The sequence below is a fragment of the Megalopta genalis genome, chromosome 4 (genome assembly GCF_051020955.1).
Source record: "Megalopta genalis isolate 19385.01 chromosome 4, iyMegGena1_principal, whole genome shotgun sequence".
Taxonomy (NCBI): domain Eukaryota; kingdom Metazoa; phylum Arthropoda; class Insecta; order Hymenoptera; family Halictidae; genus Megalopta; species Megalopta genalis.
Window position 1 is genome coordinate 6284226 of NC_135016.1, and position 22561 is coordinate 6306786.

The following is a 22561-nucleotide window of genomic DNA, read 5'->3' on the forward strand; positions in this document are numbered from 1 at the left end:
GGTCTCCTCTTTACGACGACCATCTAAAAGTTCGCGTACGATTTTTTGTGCCCGGGTTATCGCACTTTGACAACTCAAAGGATTCTCTCCACTCTGTGCCTTCTCGTTTTCACCTCGCATTCGAGCAAAAGGCATCACGGGACAAAATTGAAACAGAGGTCAAAAAGTAGAAACTCTGATCTTTCAAATGAGCGGAGATCCATCTCTGTGCGATTTTTTTCTCAACGAAGTCACAGCAATCGAAACGTTGGCAATTTTTGGCAACAATTCTCCGAATTGCTCGGAGATCGTTTCGAAATCGTAATTTTGCCGATAAGCCTGGTAAAGTTGATTATACTAAATTAAAATATAGTAAATTAAATTGTAGTAAATTAAACATAATAAACTAAACAATAAATAGATTATAGTAAATTACAGTAAGCTAATTGACGCTCAGATTGATACACAGAAATGAGTAATTTGGGAAGAGGAGAGCCTCGCGGCTCATTTTTATAATTACCGCTCGCCAATAATTACAAAAACCAGGTGCAAGGTTATCTCGAATCAAATACACCAAATAATCGTATTCCCTCTGGCCAAATATTTGTTTACAAGCTCGAAGAAAATTAGGGAGAATTTACCGTATTCCGGAGAAACAAACCAGAGACACAGTAATTGGTAAGCCGACAGTAACAGGCTATCCTGCGCGGTAATTCTCGACCGATTCCGATGATCGTCGACCGGACCTCTCGGCAGGGTCCGGATGTCAATTTCTACCGAGCTGAAATTCTCGTGGAGTCGTTATATCGCGACACGGTGCTGCCACCGGGGCTCCGCCGCGAGGACGAAGGACGAGGAAGAACGGAGAGGATGGAGCGGATAGAGAGGATAGAGGACAGAGAGGATAGAGAGGATAGAGTGGCCGGGGAGAGGGGACGGGGCACAGGATAAAGGACGGAGGATGCAGAACGGAGGATGGAAAACAGAGGTCGGAGGACGTGGAGGGTGGAGGTTGAGGTGGGCGCAGCATGGGAGTGATCAATACTACCCTCCACACCAAGTTCCCGCGGGAGTAACAAAGATGGACCGGGACGCGCCGAAGACACGATTTTAGGAAAGATTTCTCTCGATTCTCGAGACCACCGTCGACCGCTCCGCCGACGAGATCGAGACGCGATTGCAGGACACCGCCGGGATTTAGGGCCGAGTTAACATTTCTATCCCAATTACCATACAGGGTGTCCCAAAATTGTGGTGCATTTCCGGGAAATAAGGGGTTCCCGAGGTGATTCGAAACAACTTCTTCCTTTATAAAAATTTTCTCCGAGGCACCGTTAACGAGTTATTAACGAAAAACGGTGACCAATAAGACGCGAGCTCTCCTGGCGCGACGCGGCCGGGCCAATGAGCCGGGCAGGGTTCCGACCGCTCGTTGGCTGGGCCGCGTCGCGCCGGCCGAGCTCGCCTCTCATTGGTCACTGTTTTTCGTTGATAACTCGTAAACGAAGCCGCGGATCGCATTTTCGCTAAGGAAAAAATTGTTTCAAATCGCCTCGGCAACCCCTCGTTTGCCAGAGATACCATAATTTTGGGACACTCTGTATATCCGAGCCGTCTCCTCCCGTCGGAAACTCGCGAGGCAGGTCTAATTTCTTATGGACCGGAAGGATGCTGTTGTCTCCCGGAATCTCTCCGAGGAGAAACTTCGGGGCTTTGAAGACGGGTTTTGATCGACGATGAAATTCTTGCGCGGGCAACGCGAGCAGATCTCCGGTCTCAAAAAAGAATTGAATCCCTTTTAGAACAGGGAAAATAGGGAAATAGGTTCTGGCTTTGCTCGTCGATGAGAACATTCTTGCGACGGAATCGCGGATCTCGGCGACGCGATTTCTGCCTCTTTCGGGCAGGCCGATAAGCTCTGACGTTTATTTATTTATTTATTCATAGACGGGTTAAACCCTTCGGCGTAATGAAGCGCGGATAGAAGAGTTTACACAGGACCGTCGTAGGAGCCAGCTCTGTCGCATAACATTAAGCGAACAGATTTAGAGATCCGGCAAATCTGTTTGCATTAACCGGGGATTCTCGCGTAACAGCGCGAAAATTAACGTTTCCTTTCTATTCTGTTCTGAGAAACAATCGGAAGTTCCATTGTACCAGACTTTTAAAAACATTAATAGAAGCCTTTAAACTATGCAGAAATATTTGTTTGACCCATTTTTACGTAACCATAACTGGTGTACAGAAAAAATTACAATAATACTAATTACAATAATTACAATAATAATTTACAGAAAAAATTACAATAATTACAATAATAATGTACAGTAAAAATTACAATAATTACAATAATAATGTAATTACAATAATTTACAAAATTCTGGCATTCTGAAGAGAAACACTTTTCTTGGTATAAAGCTTTAGCTTAAAATGTTTCCCAAAAATTCGTATAAACGGAAAATAGAATAAAATAATCAGATCGAGTACTCGAAAAGAAGAATATAAAAAACAATGAACCATGTCTGACATCGAAGGGTCAATTACTTTTTGAATTATCGTGCACACAAACTCGATGAAAGTTTTTCCTTTAATTCGCTAGATTCGCGTAACAACAAACTGCAACTCGATTATTTCTCGAGATACGAGCAACAAAAAATACCAGTGCACATTTTTGAAACGTACTACCTTTAATCTACGCAATGAAAGGATCGATTTTCCGAGCTGTGACACGAGAATCCCCGCTTAACCCGTCGACGTACCACTTTCCTCGCAGTTGCTGCGATTAGAAATTCGTCGATTGCAACGATTACATCCCAGAAGAGAAATAAAATTTACTCAAATGCTTAAACATCGATGGTTATCGAATACTTAGAATTCCATTTCAATTTGAAAGGGCCATAATCGATTCCACGGAGTTCGAAATCGGAGCGGTAAACGTTGTCTCGGCGAGGTCAGAGAGATGTTAATCGCGGATCGAACGGTATCCACGTTGGATAGAAAATTGTCGGAGCAGATGGCGTAACCGTGGAACGAATTTACCCCGCTTTTACAATGTTTTCGAGCCGGCGAGTCCGTTTTAATATGGAAGCTCCCGGTGGAAGCGAGGGGTTTGCTCGGCGAGCGAGTAATTTTCGCAGCGTTCGTTGGAAGTGCCCTTAACCTTCCGTCTGTACGCGCACTCAGGATGATTGATACGAGGCTCGCTTGTTCCACGGTGTTCTCTCCGCAGTGTAAGCAGCGTCCATTTACCCAATAACGGCGAACACGAGCCGGAAGAGCAGGACACGTGAAATAACGGGCACCTGGGCACTGTCGCGGCCGTATCCGGGCTACCGGGAAACCCGATTTCGACGAGACAATCCGCTTGGTGGGAGGCTCGTTTCTAATTCATCGGTTTCGTCTAACGGGCCGATATTTCGCCTCGGTGTTTCCCTCATTATTGATAACGAGCTTCTCGGAAAGTTTCGCGAGAGAAAGAGAGAGAGGGCGAAGGAGGAGACTCGATTTCCCACGAAATTGCAATCTTCGCGCGCGAACGAGCAGGAATTTGTCTCGGTACCGCCGCGCCACCCCGGACCAAGCCGGCTCTATACTTCACGGGGAAACTAGGGACCCGGCTCGAAGCTTACGTAATAAATTCAGAGGTCCGAGAAGACTGTCGCCGGGCTGCTAGCCGTCGGGACAACCTTGCGAATTTATTCGATAATTATAGCGGAGACTCGGCCCGATCCGCCGCGCTCTCTATCCACGGAATCGCTTCGCCAGCCGGGCCTGTTACGCGACTATGCGCTGCAACGGGTTCGATAAATTTGCGGATTCAGATTTTGACTTTTTCCTTGTTTTTCTATTTTGAATTTTAACGTTTTTCGTGCGTTATACGGAGCGAGTCAGTCGACTCTTTTACGTTAACTTTTGTTGGACTTCTAGTGACTGCTATATCGTCGTATGAAAAACTATCTGGAACAAAAGTTGATTGGCATAAAGAAGACCTAATATTTGGCAGTAACTAATTTTTTGATATTTTTGTTTTTTACCGAAACATGAAGGCGACATCGAGTCTTCCAGCTGGAATGTGGTTAAGGTTAAAAAACGAATGTTTACCGAGACATTGAAGAGTCAACGACTCCTATAGTCCTCCCGCGACAAGAAGGCACCTTTTCGTTAGAATCCCCCCTCCTACTAGCTGCCCCACTGACGCAGCTATCGGCCGCTGTTGGCAGACGACGATCTTCGTCGCCGTTTCCGGCCAATAGCGACCGCCTAGCCGCGGCAGTGGGGCGGCTGGTAAGTGGGGGAATGTAAACGGCGCCTTCTTCTCGCGCGAGGACTATAGCAGCCCCGAGTACGTGCCCTGTGTTCTTCCTCGCGTTCTCCCGCGACTCTGTAACATCGAATGGGATCGGTTGGAGAAGCGGCATAGCGACGAAGGCCGGGTTCCCCGGCGAGTTTCGTGCCGGTGGACGGTACGGTTCACGGCCGGATCGAAGCCAGGGACGCGTTGTGTCCGGCGCGGCACGCGGAAAACGAACGATAAAGCGGCGGGGAAGGACAGAGGGTGGACGACGCGGTATCCAGAACGACATAGCGAGGTTTCCTCGTCCGGCCGTGCGTGACTGCCGGCTGTTAACCTAAACAACGAGAGCCGCGCCATCGATAGCCCAGTGACTCGGTTTCCCTGCATACCCAGGCATGGCGGAGCGTGCACACACGACAGCTCTATAGCCGACCCCCATCCCGTTGTCGTCGTCGAATCGTCGGACGCGCACCGCCACAGGGAAAACCGGCAATGTCGCCTCCCGGTCTCTGTTTTACGCCGATGGGTTTACGATCCGCGCGCCGGATAACGGACCGCGTCAGCTCCGACGCATTGGGAACGCGGCCACCGCGTTTATTCAACGCCACACCCTTCTTCCGATCGCGTCCCCCTCCCCCTCCCCTCTTCGACTCGCCTGCTGAAACTCCTTGCCACCTCGTTACCTCTCGTCGGAATTTAAGGGCGGGCTAACCCGTCGCTCGATTCGCCGGGCTCTGGACGTTTCGCAAATTTGTTTAATCCGCTGCTGCTGGCTCGCGAGATCGACGAGCAACCGTTCTATGCGAGCTTCGTATAGAACTTAGGGTTGGATGATATTCTTCTTCTTTTCCTTCGTTTTTATGCATACGTCTGTATCAAGTTTTTGGTATTTGGGATTCAGGATTTATTAGGTGTTGAAAATTATGTACGATTACTTTTTATATGTAGACATTTTTCTAACATGAAATCTGGCACTGGGATTAACCCTTTGACAGACAATGATGAATTAGAGTCGTCATTCATTTAATTTGCCACTGTAGATTTTGACGAATCTAATTTGTCTGGAGCTTTTTTACGATGGACATTGTGCGGTATATTGTTAGATTATTCAGTTGTTTCACTCGACCGTCGATTCCGGTTTGTTTAAAATGTTCAAAATCCCTCACCCTCCCATCTTCTCGACCTAACAAAGCTGCATCCACAAATCGGTGATCCAAATTTCAAAATAAAACATTCACTTTTTCAGCTTGCACATGGCTGTTCGGTTGAGCCAGATTGGATAGTATTTTTCGGACGCATCAAATTCACTTTTATCTGTATGTCAAGGGATTAAGTAATTGTTTACATTGTCCGATCATTCGCGTCACTCTGCTCGGCCCGGATAATCGAACGATCGCAGTACAACGATTGCACAAAAATTACACATTCCACGAAAACTATACTTTTTACAGAAATCATAAATTCTACAAAAATAGTGGAAAACTTATTACAGAACCATCGTAAAATCGTAGCAGTTGCAAAGCGTCGCGTTTAAATTCCGAACACGTGCAGAACCAGTCCAGTAATCCGCACAATTTATTTCCGTTAACGATAATTCTATTCGAACAATCGACTTGGCCATAGTCAACTCCGCGAAACTCTCGTCTTAACGGAGAATGACGTCTCGGGGCAGCCGAGGAGATATTCCAGCTGAAACGGGACCAGATGTCCGGATTAGGGATAGGATCTTCTGGTAGAATGTTATAGTCAGGAGTCGGCAGAATTTTTCCGAATGCGATCGCGTGTCCTGGTAATTTTGAGCCGGCTTCGAAGAGCTTCCTGTGCGTCAGCGAGCACTGAAATCGATGTATCGAGCCGAGGCGAAGCAGCGGACAGAGGCCGCGCGGGTTAAACCCGTGACCAGTCGGTCCGCCGGGAGAACGGGGGACCTGAAAATCGTGTGCGTCGCCCCGCGAAAAAAGATTCGCCGGCAGTTCGTTATCGAGCGATGCGATTTCGCGGCTGGCCGGTCGCGCGGGATTTTCGGGACCGTCGCCCGACGGAGCGCGACCGAGGCTAGGGATAACTAGTCGAGGGATATCTGGGAGAGATCGTCGGCCAGGCGGAAGGAAATATTGCCGGGACGATACCATCCGTTTCCGTGCACGGCCGGATATCCTATGAAATCCGATATTTTAATTTCGCGGGGGGTTGGGGAAAAATGGTTCGACACGGGCCGCATCGATGCACGCATCCGATTAAATCCGGCCCGCTAGCTCTCGGCCCGGCCGGTCGTCCGTCTCCTGGTCAGCCCTGAAATTGCAATTTTTCAATGGAACGCGATCCTCGAGAAGTCTCGTCGGAGTTTCAATGGGCCGCCTCTTATCGACGTTATTACTCCTCCGTTCGAACCGTCGTTACCGCCGCCCCCCGAGGAGAATGAAATCTAGTTTCCCTGCCTTTTTCCGATCGGCCGTGCGAGAAATCAAGGAGCATTCGCCACCGCCCAGGATCAGGCCCTTCGTTTAACTTTCTCGAAGACCTGAAGGCATCTTCTCGGACATTGAGGTCGCAAAGATTGCAAATAATGAGATTCTGTGCTCCGAAAGTTCTGGGAATAGGATGAATTCTGTACTCACAAAGCTCTGGGAATACAGTGAATTCTGTACTTCCAAAGCTCTGAGAATTCTATGAATTCTGTACTCCGAAAGCTGTGGGAATACGATGAATTCTGTACTCTCAAAGTTCTGGGAATACAATGAATTCTGTGCTCCCAAAGCTCTAGGAATAAAATGAATTCTGTTCTCACAAAGAGCTCTGGGAATACGATGAATTCTGTGCTCCCAAAGCTCTGGGAATACGATGAATTCTGTATTCTGAAAGCTGTGGTAATACAATTAATTCTGTGCTCCCAAAGCCCTGGGAATACAGTGAATTCTGTACTCACAAAAAGCTCTGGGAATACGATGAATTCTGTATTCCCAAAGCTCTTGGAATACAATGAATTCTGTGCTCCCAAAGCTCTAGGAATACAATGAATTCTGTTCTCAGAGAGAGCTCTGGGAATACGATGAATTCTGTACTCCCAAAGCTCTGGGAATACAATGAGGTACATCTGTACCTCCAAGGTCGTACAAACGCGAAGGACTCCGTATCGTCAAGGTTGGGAGTACAGGATTCGCGGGGCGGATAGGACTCTTCTCGAAGGAATCGCACGCGATTCGATGCGGGTGTGTGTCATCGGCGATAGAAATCGGACACGATTCATGGTAACACACGTTCGAGCGTGTCTGATTTCAGATTACGAGCGACCGGATCGATAACCGGCCGCAATTTATTTAACCTCCGCACGAGGGAGAGAGAGAGAGAGAGAGAGAGAGGAGCTGAGAGAAAAAAGAAACGTAGCCGCGTGACCAACGAGAATCGCGATTTCCTGCACGCGTTTCCCTTCGCGAAAAAAAAAGAAAGAAAACCTCTCGCTGGAATCCGTGGCCTGCCGCAGGAAATTCGGCCGACGCGGCTGGTTCCTAGGCGGAATCGATTAAGTAGATCCAGACGACCGTGCGCGGCCACGCCTCGGAATGCAACCTGTAACGGCGCGGCGGTAACAGTTTTCGATCATCAACGGGGCGTGTTCTACGCGGCTATGTCCGCAATCTTGTTAATACAATCGACTGCATTAGTAGTCCACGTTTTAGATACGATTCTGCGTGACGATGCGTTCGCTATCTTGCGTTATAGGTCAGGGTCTTGGGTGATTAATTTTAGTCTTCTTCTTTTCCTGCAAATTTCGAAGTTCGATTAAATTGTTGTATCGAAAGATCAATCGGTGAAACAATCTCTCTCGTTTTACGATTTCGTCCGTTTTTTCGGACAGCTGAAGGGTTGCACGACTTGAAGAAATTAGGCTGTTTCACCGCGATGAATTCGTCGATAGATTTTTGTTCATCTTCGTTCGATTGAAGTGATTTTCCGATATACAAATAATACATATAAATTCTCCCTAAAAATCCTCCCTAAATTCTCCCTAATTGTCGCTCAGCTTCGAAGCAAAAATGAACAATTTGGAAAATAGAAGATACGATTATTCGAGCCTTGCGGCCTGTTTTTATAGTTGTTGACAATCGGTAACTATAAAAATGAGCCGCAAGGCTAAAATAATCGCATCTCCTCTCCCCGAATTGTCCATTTTTGTGTACAATCTAAGCGTCAATTAGGGAGAATTTGCTCCACAATATTACGAATAATTATAGACTGAAAGTAACTTTTACATTCCTAGTGACATTTAAACTAAAAAAACTATTACGTTTATATATTTCTAAATTAAAAATAATAGAAAACAGAAACACACAAATACAGTTTCTTTTGCTGTCTGTTCAGACATCTGTAACAATGTAAAAGTCACATTGAGTACACAATTATGCTCGCAACTGTACGCGAATCTTCATCGCGTAGATCAAAATCTTCTGCTTGGAACCCGCTGCGCCAATACTGGAACGCGAATAGCACACAACGACACGCGCACGACGCTCCATTGTTTAAACAAGCGTTCAACTGGGTCTAGGTTATGTTTGCCGATTCGGACAGTTTCGCAGTGCTTCCGAAAGCTTAGAGTAGAGCGGTATAAGAGCTCGGAACGGTCGCTGCGATATTCCGACTGCAAATAGCTTTTCCAAGCATCGTAATACAACCTGTACACCTAATAGATACAGTTGATTACATTAGCAGTCGACGTTCTAGATTCGATTCCGGTCGCATCAGCGGTCCAGAAACCGGGCGTTTACGAGGTTAGCGCGAACGATCGGGCAGCGAGGACCACTATTTCGCAAACTAGGTTCCCACAGTGTCCAGGACGGACGAGCGTGCACCGGACCCCCGCTTTAGGCGCGAGCAACACGGTCCGCTGCATCGATTTAAACTTGCCCCGTTTCCGTCACGCGTCCTGTCCGAGCACATCCCGCGAAATTTTCGTCCCGTTGAATTTCCGCGGCCGTCTAATTGCGTGTCCCCATTTACCGGCGTTGCTTTCCGCGCCTCGCGAGACCCCGACGGCGAAGACGCGCGGCGGTGTCCGTCGGCAAACGAGCCGGAAACGACGACTGCGTCTCGTCTCGCACAGCGTACGTGTTTCCACCGGCGCAATTTTTCCGCGACGTTTCCCGTCCCCTGCGAAGACGGAGATTCCATGGAATTCTCCGTCGACGAGCGGAATTATTCCGACGGAATCGGCCGCGTTCGCGTTGTTGTTGCGCGGGATCCGACACGCGCTACCGGCACGCCACTCGAATTCTTCAGCGCCCCCTTCTCCGGCAGGGCGGTGTGAAAACGCCTGATTTTTTTCGCCGGCGCAGGCCTATCGAGGCGTTGGGCGAGCGAATTTAATTAGGAAAGTTTCGCGACCGATGCCAGACGCAAACGCGCGCGCCCATTCTGCTTCCGAGAGCTCGTCACCGTCGAACAGGACTCGTCGACTCGAGCTTTGAAACAACCCTCTCGGGTTCTCCGGTTTTCTCCCGCGTTCCCCGGGCCCGCCGAGAAAGAGCGGAACAGCGAACTGTGCTTCAACTCTCTCTCGAAAAAAAAGAAAAGGAAAAAACAGCCACACACACACACACCTCGACGTGCGAAACGACGAGTTTCAGCCGTTTCATCGGGCGCGTTACGCGCGTGCGACCGCACTGGCAACAAATCCTGGCGGCGAAGTTTCCGCGGTAACGAACGAACAATCGGCGCCGGCCGAGGGGCGTTAATTAAAATTAAATCACGCTGAATCGAGCGATTAAAACGCCGCGACGAGTTCCACGGCTATGGAAATTCGTGCGCCGTTCGCAGGCGGAATAGCAAACGAATCCCACTAGTCTCAGTAACTGGTCTACCTCGGTCGATAGCAAAATTTTGGACCAGTTACTGGGACTAGTGGGATTCATTTCCGGACAGATACCAAAAATCTCGAAAATGAATTCTACTAGTCTCAGTAACTGGCCCAAAATTTTGCTAGGTACCTAGGTGGACCAGTTACTGAGACTAGTAGAATTCATTTTCGACATTTTTGTCATCTGTTCGGAAATCCATCCCACTAGTCTCAGTAACTGGTCCCCCTAGGTCGATAGCAAAATTTTGGACCAGTTACTGAGACTAGTGGAATTGATTTTCGGGATTTTTGGGATCTGTCCGGAAATCCATCCCACTAGTCTCAGTAACTGGTCCCCCTAGGTCGGTAGCAAAATTTTGGACCAGTTACTGAGACTAGTGGAATTGATTTTCGGGATTTTTGGGATCTGTCCGGAAATCCATCCCACTAGTCTTAGTAACGGGTACACCTAGGTCCATAGCAAAATTTCGCGAGGCGACCGAGCCAGTGAGGGAAAGCGGGCTTCCTTCGTTCATTGACCATCGTCTTTCGTTAATAATTCGTTAACGACGCCTCGGAGAACATTTTTGTAAAGGAAAAAGTTACTTCAAATCATCTCAGGAACTCCACATTTTCCGGAAATACCATAATTTTGGGACATCCTATATATTTGAAGAATATATATTCTGATATGTTTGGAGAATTATAATATATTTAAAGAATATATATATTCTGATATATATATATATATTTGAAGAATTATAATATAATTATTTGAAGAATTACATTTGTAGAATATTTGAAGAATTATAACATATTTATTTGAAGAATTACATTCGAAGGATATTCGAAGAATTCCAAAACTACTTCCGAACTACTTTCACCTCGTTAAACTGATTAAGCAACGAGACAAACGGCCACGCAGCCGCCGTATCTCGCAATCAACGATAAGAACATTCATCTCGCGTAAAAATCCGCGATCCAGAAATCAGTATACATGCCGATCTTCCGGGATGCGCCGGGATCTTCCGTGCGCGAAGCTCATCCGAAAGGAATGTTTCCCCAAGGGGATTAGTTTCGGTCGTGTTCGCCAGGATCCGAGGAGGCTTCCTCGATGTCTGGCGGTGCTTGTCGAAGCTATTTACCCGTAGGAAGCATTTCTATAGGACGTAAAGAGACCTCAATGGATGATCGATGGTAGGTAGACCGTTTACGGCAGGCAGACAGGCAGGCAGGCAGCGCGATTCGGAGGCAGGGTTGCCCGCGAAGGATCGATCGCGGGGGATGTCGGTCAGTGAGCGGGTCGCGGGTCAGTCAACGAGGCTGTTTCTTTCTAGATCCATGGCCATAATTGCGACCGCTAACCGCCGATCGATCGAGCCATGAGGACGCATCAGCCGCGGCTCGTATCGCCTGGAATGTAGTCGTTTAAAGGAGCACACAGTGTGTACAAGTGCGCGACGACCGAAGCCGAGAGAAAGAGAGAACGATCGACGGTTTAGTACGAGAGAGAAAAAAGCGAGAGAGAGAGAGAGAGAGAAAGAGAGAGAGAGAGAGAAAGGGAGAGATAGCGGTGGCGAAAGAACCCGCCGTAAACCACCGAACGAAGGACAGGCAAATGTCCTCGTCGAGATTCCGCGAGGGCCCGACGTCGAGCTGCTCGCGAGAACCGTCCGGAAATCGGGCCAGCAAAGGCGACGCGAGTCGTCGATCGTCAATTTCGCGATAAGATCTCGCGACGAGGAGGAGGAGGAGGGAGAGAAAGAGTGCGCGTGTGTGGAGATATTTCTAGTCAATCCGCGGTAACCTCTGGCTGTGTAAATCCTCAAAATCGCAATCGATAGTGTTCAACGATCCTCGTCTCCCGCGAGCCGAGGCCGCCGACTACTCGCGCAGTAGAAAAGTCAACGACTGGTCAGCCCAGCCGGTTACTACGACGCCTAGTTACATAGAATCCGAAGTGTGATCGGCAACCGCGATCCGCGTCCACCGAACGAACGCGTCCGCGTCCGCGTCCGCTTCGTTCGCGCGAGGGCCGACGTGATAAACCGTGTGTGATCGAGAAGCAATAATTAATTACCGGTCCCCCGTTGGACCTCGATCCTCGTAAGTATCCCGCGGGACACGCCCGGTGCTTCACGGCTGTGGTTTTATTCTCTTCGTGCGTGCCGCCACCCGACTCCTTCTTCTTCTTCTCCTTCTTCATCATCTTCTTCTTCTTCTTCTTCTTCTCTACCATCGTTCTCTCGGAGCGAGAGAACCGGCCTGTGTCGGACAAAGAGGAGAGGGAAAACGCGCCGGCAGAATGGCGTTCGCCGCGGCGAGAATGATCCTTAAGGATAAGCGACGGAAGGCCAGCAAAGAAGACTTCGCGCCGCGAAACAGGAGCAAGGTAACTCGACACGATCCCGCCCGGCAAACAGAACCCAGCTTCCCGCTCCCGTTTGTCAACGCCGGGATCAACGTCTCTCTTGATCCCCTCGCCCGTAGCGCAGACCATTTGCTCCAACACCTTTCCCCGTTTATTATTTTAAGCGACCGCCGGCACACAAGCCGGATCCGGCACTCGGTTGCCGATCCGGCCGTGACCGAGCTTCGCGGATCCTGCGATCCGTTTGCCACCGAGCCCTTCCTCGATCCCACGCCTCGCGTACTTCCTCGTCCACGTTTTCATCGTACCTATCGACAGGATTAATGTTAACCCTGGAACGACACCACGGGCTCGCCGACGAACCCGCGACGCTCTTCGTTCGTCTGCGAACGCGACGAGTACTAAAACATCGAGATTATTCTTCGGAAATCGCGTCGTATTTTGCGAAGAGAAAGAAATATTTCTTCGAGAATTTGTTTCTAGTTTTTGGCTCTTTTTCTACGTGATACAGAGTCTCTTTTATACGAAGGTTCATTTTTGTAATATCCTCCGACACCGAAATACAGTAATGTCTCCCTTACTGACGTTCAGATTGTCCACAAAAGTGGACAGTTTGGGAAGAGGAGATACGATTATTCGAGCCTTTCGCTTTGTTTTTATAGTTATAAATAGTTAACAATTATAAAAACGAACCGCAAGTCTCTCGGCTAATCGTATCTTCTCTTCCCAAATTGTCCATTTTTGTGGACAATCTGAGCGTCAGTAAGGGAGACATTATTGTATTCTGTTATCTAAAAATATCGTTCATGGCGATGCTGTATCTAATTAATACAATGATTAGATAACGGCATGCTTGGACACGAAAATATTGTAAAAATGAATGTTCGGATAAGGAAGTATCTGCTGTATTTATTACATTATATTATAACATAATGTAACATATATACGTAACATTATATGACATTATATTATATATATAATATTTTAAATATTGAGATTTTCTGATAAATCGCGACCCCGCGAAGCGTCGCCGAGCTTACTTACGCCGAGAAATAGAAGCGGTTCGTTCCAGGGTTAACGTCGCCGAAGTAACCGCGCGCTATTCGAATAAGTTACGTCTTGATCGCAGGGCCGATCACCGGCACAAGACATCGAAAAAGCAGGGATCATTCGTAACAGCGGAAGCTCCTCGGGATTCCGCGGTGGCGCGATTTTCTCTCAGTGCGTTTTAATCATCGTTTATCTTTCTCTTATCCAGGATCTTTCTTTCCCTTCTCCTCCGCCTGCTCCGCCGTGTCCGCGGACGATTCGAAACCGACTCTGTGCACCCTTGGCACGGTCTACAGTAATGTCACCCTAATTGACGCCCAGATTGCGCAGAAAAATGGACAATTTGGGAAGAGGAGATACGATTATTCGAGCCTTACGGTTTATTTCTATAGTTATAAATTGTCCACAATTATAAAAACTCGCTCGAATAATTATATCTCCGCTTACCAAATTATCCATTATTAGTGAACAATCCGAGCGTCAGTAAGGGAGACATTACTGTATCTTGTCGAATCCAGCACCGCCCCATTCTCGCTTTCCGCTCGTGCATCGTCCGCGCGACGAAGACGCGTCGCTACACCGACGCTAATTCGACGCCCGAGAGTGTTAGCAATTGAATCCACGGAGCGGAAAAGTTTCGTATCGAGCACGCGAAAGAAGCGAGCTCTCCAAAGAGGATTCGTTCCGGCGTCGGGAACGCTGTAGGGCGGGACGCGTAGCGATTCAAAAGCCGGCGGGGATGCATTTAACGGTCAAAGAAACGTCCGCATGAATCTCGCGCTCCCCGGAGCTGATTGCGCGGAGTGCAAATTCGCGGGCGTGTAGCACCGCCGCCAGGTGAGCCGGACACACCTGGAACGGCGGGCGGGTGAAAGGGGACCCACTGCTCGAAGCGCAGGGTGCATAGTAATGAGAGAGCAGTGGCGCTCTGAACGCGCGCCATTTAACGCGATAACGTTGAAACGTCCTTTTTATGGGCCGGCTCTCGTTCCTTCGCCTCTCTTTCGCGGCCGCGTTAACGAGCCTAAGGAAACGCGGCCGACAAACGAGCCGGGAAATTCTCGGCCGCGCGCAAATACTTGCACGGCGAATTGTCGCGCGAATTCGAAGAGGGCTCGAGCGCATCGATCGGACACCTCGCGAAGTCCGCGAGTCCGGAATTTTCTCGCGGCGATATTTCCGCGCGATGGCAGATGCTAAATTTATTCATTTATTTATTTATTCATTCGTTCGCGTATAAATTTATTTATTTATTTATTCGCTCATTTGTGAACGGGTTTAATTCTTTCGGTACGACGAATATAAGGACGAAAATGTATCAGCCAAGGCCGTCGTAGGAGCCTAACAGTCGCGTAACATTGATTCTACAAGTAAATTGGGGAAGCGAAGAAGTTTAGGGATCCGTCAAATCGGTTTGCATCGTGAAGTATTCCGTCGGTGCAGTTAAAATTACCATAATCGATGTGCACGTTGTATAGAATATATATATGTATGTACATTGGTGAAAGCAGAGACGGATGTTAAATGTTCCAATTACATTTATTAATTAAGAGAAATATGAGATAAAGCTTATTTTTCAAAATAGTATGCGTTTGTACTTTTACTATAGATCTATATTATATCGTGAATACTAATCGTAAGAAATAGAATTTCAAGTAATTAGTAAAAATTTCGACACTCTGAAATACTATTTCGAATAATTATTTCCTATACAGTTTAAGAAGATACTATTTCAATTACTAATTTTTCTTTAGTGCAACTAAAATAACTGTTTTCAATACGTGTGCTCGTCTCTACGATGTCAAACGAATCTTGAAACATTACTATTTATTAACAATGAACTAACATATTTCATCAACAATTTCCAATACTTTCTCAACTAATTTCAACCAGGTCCGATTAACGCTCAAGATTATCAAGATCTCATAAAATAAGTAAAATCCTGCTAAAATCCTCAACACCGCGAAAAACTGTTAACCATTAAAAAGCAAAAACTATGAAAATACAGAAGACATTCTCAAATGTCGTCAATAAAAATGCAAAAAAGATAACGGACCAAGATGAGAACCGTTCAACACCGGACGTCGAATAAACTGGGCCAAGAAACGTAGTGATTAAATCCGACAATCCGCGACGATCTGGATGACATAAAACTACTCTATCCACGCTGGCCGAACGAGCCGGGCCGCGGCCGTCGCGTTTAATTTGCCCAGATATTTCGAACGTAACAAGCAAATCGCGGCCGCCGCGCCGGTGAATCCTCGAAAGTTCAGGCTCGGTGACCGAGTACGAAGGACCCCGATAAGAAAGTTCGTTAGGTGCGCCGTGTCCTGTCGCGAACCGGAAATTAAATCCGCCCTTGCCGGACGACGAACCTCCCCGCCGCCCCCGTCGTTCGATTCTCAGCCGTTGCCAGAACGCTCTTCCGCCCTTCGCCGCGCACCCCGCGGCCGCGATAATTAAACGGCAATCGGTGGCCCGTCCGCGGTATGCAAAACGATTGCCGGCCGAGCGCGAAAGTTGGAATTGTAAAATTTCCGCTGCGGTGTTCCGCGTGAGTTCCGCCGTCGGCCCGCGTTTCTCGCGTTCCACCTGCGATAAGAAGTTCCTTATCCGCGGCACGAAACTCGCGCCGTGTCGAATCCTATCTTCGCCGCGGAATTGTAGCACGAGGTTGCACAGGGTGGCCGGGAAAAAATGGGTCGGGAAATATTCGGAATATTTTTCACACGGATATATTCTTCCTGCGCGATCCGACGTTGCTTCCGCGCGACGGTGTTCTTGGAGAACGGTAATCCCGAGAGCCTTCAACAACGTGTAAAGCATCGCGGTCGGTATCTCCGGTCCGTTTCGCGACGGCCGTCCGCCGTTTTATCGCGTCCCGTTTACGTTAACCAGGCCGTTCCGCTTTTCCCGGTAAGTTATACCGCGTTCGTTCCCGGTTATCGGGGCTCCGGGAACCCCGTACGCGGCCGTATTTCCACCGACGCCGCCGTTTCCCCGCGGCGTTACAGCGCGGCCGCCGCGTGCGATCGGATGAAATCGCGGGTCCCGGTCGCGAACGAGGGCGACGCGCGCGCCTGTCCGCCGCGAATTGCTTCCCGTAATTGTTTCTTCAAGTTTTCCCGGAAATGTCCGACCGGTCGCGATTATCTGCCCATGGAATTATCGGAACGACCGGTCGTTCTCGTCGCGCGAAAAAATGCCGACGCGAGGGCGAAAGAAAGCGAATCGATTTCGAAGCGTTCGTTTCTCTTGGACCGTGTATAACTACAGACACGGCTTCAGGTTGCAAACGTGTTCAACTGTCGCTTAACCCTTTGCACTCGAAGCTATTTGAACTATTCCATTTATTAAGTCCTTTTTATTAAGTCCAATTTTGTGGACAATCCGAGCGTCAGTAAGGGAGACATTACTGTAGATAGCATCCAATAGCATCTAATGTTCGAACTTGAAGCCGTGTCAGTCATCTTGAACGATCATCTCGCCACGCCGCAGCGAGCCATCTTTCGCGATTCATCTTAGCGTCGCCGAATACTCGCGGCTTCTCTGTACACGCAGTGTATACACACAGGCCGTGTTTAATAGTATATACGGTCTAAGTTCGTTCCGATGTTTAATCAGTCTCGAGCGAATCCCCGGTTCAATCTCGAACGGTCCGATGGAAATCAATTTCTACATGGCCCCCGCTCGCTCGCTAATAACTTCGTTCCGCGGAAATATATCCAGCGATCGTATATCGTTTCAATTTTTCCCGCAGCTGTTCGAATTCCCAGCCCGGCCGTCATTAAAAATGATACCTCTAATTCCCGTCGATTAAATCGAGCCCCGCGGATAATGATAATTACTCTTTGGAACGTTGACGAAGCCCGCGAAGGTGGCCGGGCTACGCGCTCCGATTAGCCGACGATTAGCTAATGATCCACGGCACGATCCGTTAGATCCCCTAGATCAGCGTTAGATCCTAACGATCCACAATGAACAGAGTTGCATCGTCGTCTCGCGACGCGATCCCCGCGACGCTTCTTCTACCCTGCATAGAGTGTTAACCCTTTGACTGCGGCGTACTCTCGAATGGCTGTCGCATATCGTTACGAAGATAATTAAAAATGGAATTCGATTATTGATAATTAGACTGCGGATTTGATGCGTTTATAGAAGGAATCGGTGGCTGAAATAGAAAATTTGCGGAGACTTAAAATGAATTTAATCGTTTTATTGCGCTACTTTCGATTGGTCAAAATTGTTAAAGGAAACGATTCATTTTTATTTGTAGTATTTTTTAATGATTGAAATTGAAATTCAAATTACCGCTTAAACCTGTCATATAGATATAACTTTTACGACTGACTCTTAAATGAATCTGTTCTTTCTTTCTCTCGCTCTATCTCTGCTTTTTATCTCCCTTTCCTTGCATCTCTATGTTTCTGTCATCTCCTGCTCCGTCTCCTTAACTTTATCTTCCCGAATTCCGTACATCGTATTCCTTTACCTGCCCCCTCCTCCTTCTCCCTTCTCTACAGTAATGTCTCCCTAACTGACGCTCAGATTGTGCACAAAAATGGACAATTTGAGAAGAGGAGATGCGATTACTCGAGCATTGCAGCTCGTTTCTATAGTTGTTAACAATTCGAAACCATAAAAACGAACTGCAAGGCTCGAATAATCGTACCTCCGCTTCCTAAATTGTCCATTTTTCTGGGCAATCTGAGCGTCAATTAGGGAGACATTACTGTATATCCTTCCATTCGCTCTCCATTCCGTCTCTTTCTCTATTGCCTCCAATAACCTCTTCTCTCATTCACTGATCTATTATCATTCAATTTCTGTTTCTCACAATCGGCTTCGAAATTTTCTATTTCATGCGAAGATCCTCGGTCTGTCCATAACGAATAACAAGTATCATTCGAGTTTCACCCAAGTTCAACGCGACGATACAAGTTCGGGCAACAGCGAAGCTTGCCGCAAAATCTATCGAACGTATATTTACGTCTTTCCTACGTACCGTTCGACTCGCGTGAACGTACATATACGTAATTCGCAGTGAAAGGGTTAAACCGTTTCGCAGTTACGAAAGGCGGGCGTCGTCGAGTCCCGGGGAGCTCGGGGGATAGAAAACTCGGAACGGAATCTCCGCGAATATTCCGCGAAACGAGCGAACGCGATCGGAATTCGATAGAGCGGCGATCGCGGCCGCGTATCTCGCGACGCAATCGCGCGAATGCGGCCGGATTTTTCCGTGCAATTGGCCGCGCGCTGGTTTTTCCCCCTCGGTGGCACAGATTCTCCGGGGAGAATATCCTCGGGAACGCGGGGCCGTATATAACGACGTCGGCTTCCGGCGCGGCCGGTTTCAGATAAACACCGGTTTCCTTGTAGAACAAGCCCGTGAAACCATAGAGAAACAGATCGAACGGTTTCACGGCGTAACGAGCGTATAATTGAGGCGTGAAAACGCGTTCGACGAGTGCTCGGGGCTTTTTTCGCGGGGGTGGCTCGAGGGCGTCGTTTTTCCAAACGTTCCGATAATAATTATCGGGAGAGCACTGCGAGAGAGTCTCTCACTCTTTTCACCGTTCGGTTAACGATCGTCGAATCTGGGCGGGGTCGACGTTCAAGCGTGTTCAGAACGTTTCAATCGGTCCGGAAGGGAGAGAGAGAGAGAGAGGAAATACCCGCGATGGAAATACCGAGCGGCACACACCTGTCCCCGTTTTCTATCGGGTCTCTCTCGATCGGACCTGGATTCGAAAGAGCGATTGCTCTTTGATCGGCAACGGTGGGTACGTGATTTCGAGTCGGTTGAAAGGCGAGACTGAATACGTGCGCTTTTGAAATCCATCGGCCGCTCGAGCACGAATCGGCCCCGGATTGATAAGGCGTTCGCGGAAGGGGACGCGGATGGAAATCCCGCGAAGGATCACGGATATAATTGCGCCCCGACCAGCCAATCCGTTTATTTCGCTACATTTTTCCATCGGCGAGGTCGTCGCGTTTAAAAAGAGTCGAAAGGCCGACGTCGAAAGAGGCGAGCGCGGAGATCGCGCGGTACGGAGAACTTTCGTCGTAGCGAAATTGTACTTGAAACCGTTGAATTGTTAAGGTTTCCAATATACAGGGTGTCGCGAAACTGTTCGAATCGAATGAAACGAACGATTCCTAAAGTCGAGGGCATTTTTGCCAGGGAAAAAGCGTCGCCGATCCGCCTCGGGAGTTGCGTGTTTCATTCGATTCGTACGTATTTGAACACCCTGTACGATTTACGACTCGACGAAGCACGCGATTGATGTCGACGTTATACGAAAACGTGGTTCGTTCGCGATATTCGGCGATATTCTCGACGTTTCAGGGTGCAACGATCACGATCGAACATGCGACCGTGCGTGCGTCTGCTGGACCGAGATTCATGCGGACCACCTCTGGATCGATGATCCACGGAAGAAATCTAACGCGAACCTTTTCACTCTTCTCCCCTGAATTCTCCGCTCACCGTGACACCTCCTCCCGCTTCTCTGGAATGCTTTGGTTGTACAGAAAAACGCGCTGAACACCTGTCACGAAAACTGGCCTCTCGCGCGACTCTCCGACACTGAGAACAAAACTCACGCTACGCTCTCCCACGTCTATCTACTACATATGTGTGTGTTTCGGTGTGCACTGCTGTCTCTCTTGTTCGTTGATACGCTGTACCTACACGGATATCGTACACGGGTCGTCCATACATTGCGCAAGGAAAGTCTCTCCCGCCTCGTTCGGAAGCCGGCGTCTCCTCGCGGACGCAGATTGATCGCGAGGAACGCGCTCCAAGAGGCTTCCCCTGCCCGCTATGTTCAGCGCGGTTATGACAGCGCATCAACGTTCCTTCTCCTTGTCTGTCGCATCTAGAATCTACGCTGGAACCAGGCGCGTCCGTGCAGGCGGATGCACAAGCGCTCGTTCAACCGCTGCACTCGGTGCACGCGCTCGTGGAAGTAGCAACATATGCAGAGAAAATTTCAGACGGATGCAGGAATTATGCTCAAGTTGTGCTAAATACGACGACATTTGTCCGGATGATTCTGTGATTTTTAAAACTAAACGCTGCAAGACGGAATTTCAATAAATTTAAATTATGCAAAAAAAGAATTATGCAATCCGACGCATCGTAGTGCAACGGGCGAAGCTGTACAAGCTAAGAGATTTTGCCGGATTCGTAATCATTATTCATGATGAAAAATTATACCGAGGTTATGAATGGTGTCATGGATCGTTGTGAACGAGTTAAATTACGAATCCGGCAAAATGTTCTATATGTCTTCTCGTTCATCTTTTTGCAAATGTTTATCTGCATACTTTGCTACTTTCAGCTACAGACGAACCGAGTGCGGTAAGTGGACGAACATTTATGCGAGCGATTGTACAACGTTCTCGCGGTTCGCTGTCGCTCGAAGTTGCGTGCTCGTGCTCGCCTAATCTCTTGTAAATTTGTACAGAAATCAGTGCCTCGGTGCAATCTAGATATCTTGTCCGAGGATTTTTGTGGAATTGAAATTTCGAGGAAGAAATCTCGAAGATGTCTCGAAGAGACCTTGGGTCGAGGAAGGATTTCTGTATAGAATTTCAACGAATGAGGCGAGCTTATGGCGCTTTCGACGATTGCAGTTCAGCCTTCCAATCTATCTCCACGCTCGATTCTGTTACTGATGACCATCTCTGTCTATTTATCTATCTACCTTTCTATCTATCTATCTTCCTATCTATCTATCTTCCAATCTATCTCCACGCTCGATTCTGTTACTGATGACCATCTCTGTCTATTTATCTATCTACCTTTCTATCTATCTATCTTTTCCTATCTATCTATCTTCCTATCTATCTATCTTTTTATCTTTCTATCTATCTTTCTATCTTTCTATATTTTTACCTTTCTGTCTATCCATCTATCTGTCTGTCTATCTACAGTAATGTCTCCCATACTGACGCTCGGATTGTGCAGAAAAATGGACAATTCGGGAAGAGGAGATTCGAGTCTTGCGGCTCGTTTTTATAATTGTTGACAATTCGTAACTATAAAAACGAACCGCAAGGCTCGAATAATCATATCTCATCTTTCCAAATTGTTTATTTCTGTGGACAATCGGAGCGTCGATTAGAGAGACATTACTGTATCTGTTTATACTGACTATACCTGTATCTCTATTTTGTACTTTTCCAACTGCAGTGTTGTGTGGTGATTGGTGACCTGTACTGTACTTGTGTTTACAGGCCCGCAGCGCCAGTACAAGTAGCTTTAGAAGCCTGAGCCAGGTACATAACAAAATTGACATAATCCACATATAGCTGAGAAACTAGTGTAACATTTTAGCTATTACTATTTAGCCAAGACATCGATATTATTATAATTGTAACTAAATTCTCATATATATATATACATAATATATATACGTATATCAATATTGTAATACATACATAGCTAGAAATTTAGATCAATCTTAGAAGACCATCTTATTTTGCTCGTGCGTAGATATGCGTAGAGGACATATGCGGCCGCGTTTCTCGCGTTACCGCTGCTCGGGATAATCAACGGCTCGAATAAACAAGGCGTTCTATGCGCCGTTGATGCGTTACCGATCACGATCGCCCACACCATTAGCGTTGAGAGCGACACCAATGGACCGACCCGACACCCTCGATCAACCGACCGACGCTTTATCGCGGACTGACACGACACTGTAGAACCGTCGGCCGTCGACATCGTTAGCCCTTTTGACGAAGGAACGTGAAACGGTAGCGCACGGTCCCGTTAACGGTGCATGCACAGCCCACTGTCTCGGTTATCCGACGCGCGAGAACGCAGGAATGCTGAATGAGGCATGCCACCCACACGCACCGCCCTGTCCTAGTCCCCCCAACGAGCCCTCATCATCTCTAGCACACCGTCGACGAGCCGTCGAGCTCGTTTCCTCTTCAAACATTGCCGCGCGCGAACGATTTTTCCGCGACGAAACACCGTGGCCAATAAAACATAAAACACCGCACGAATCTCGCGTCTCGATCG

At 47.9% G+C, this 22561-nt stretch overlaps 1 protein-coding gene across 4 annotated transcripts in view; it reads left to right on the top strand.

The window, feature by feature from the left end:
* The window catches only part of LOC117222521 (neo-calmodulin), a 131803-nt gene that overhangs the window by 64958 nt on the left and 44284 nt on the right, over positions 1 to 22561 (top strand). Inside the window, exons 2-3 of one of the 4 annotated variants that reach the window (XM_076521202.1) lie at positions 11441 to 12495; positions 21769 to 21810. The exons of 2 other annotated variants lie outside the window; for them this stretch is intronic. In XM_076521202.1, the coding sequence (XP_076377317.1) occupies positions 12409 to 12495; positions 21769 to 21810 (129 nt within the window). In that variant the 5' untranslated portion in view covers positions 11441 to 12408. The remainder of the gene's footprint in view (positions 1 to 11440; positions 12496 to 21768; positions 21811 to 22561) is intronic. One more of the 4 variants, XM_076521203.1, reaches the window with a different exon arrangement.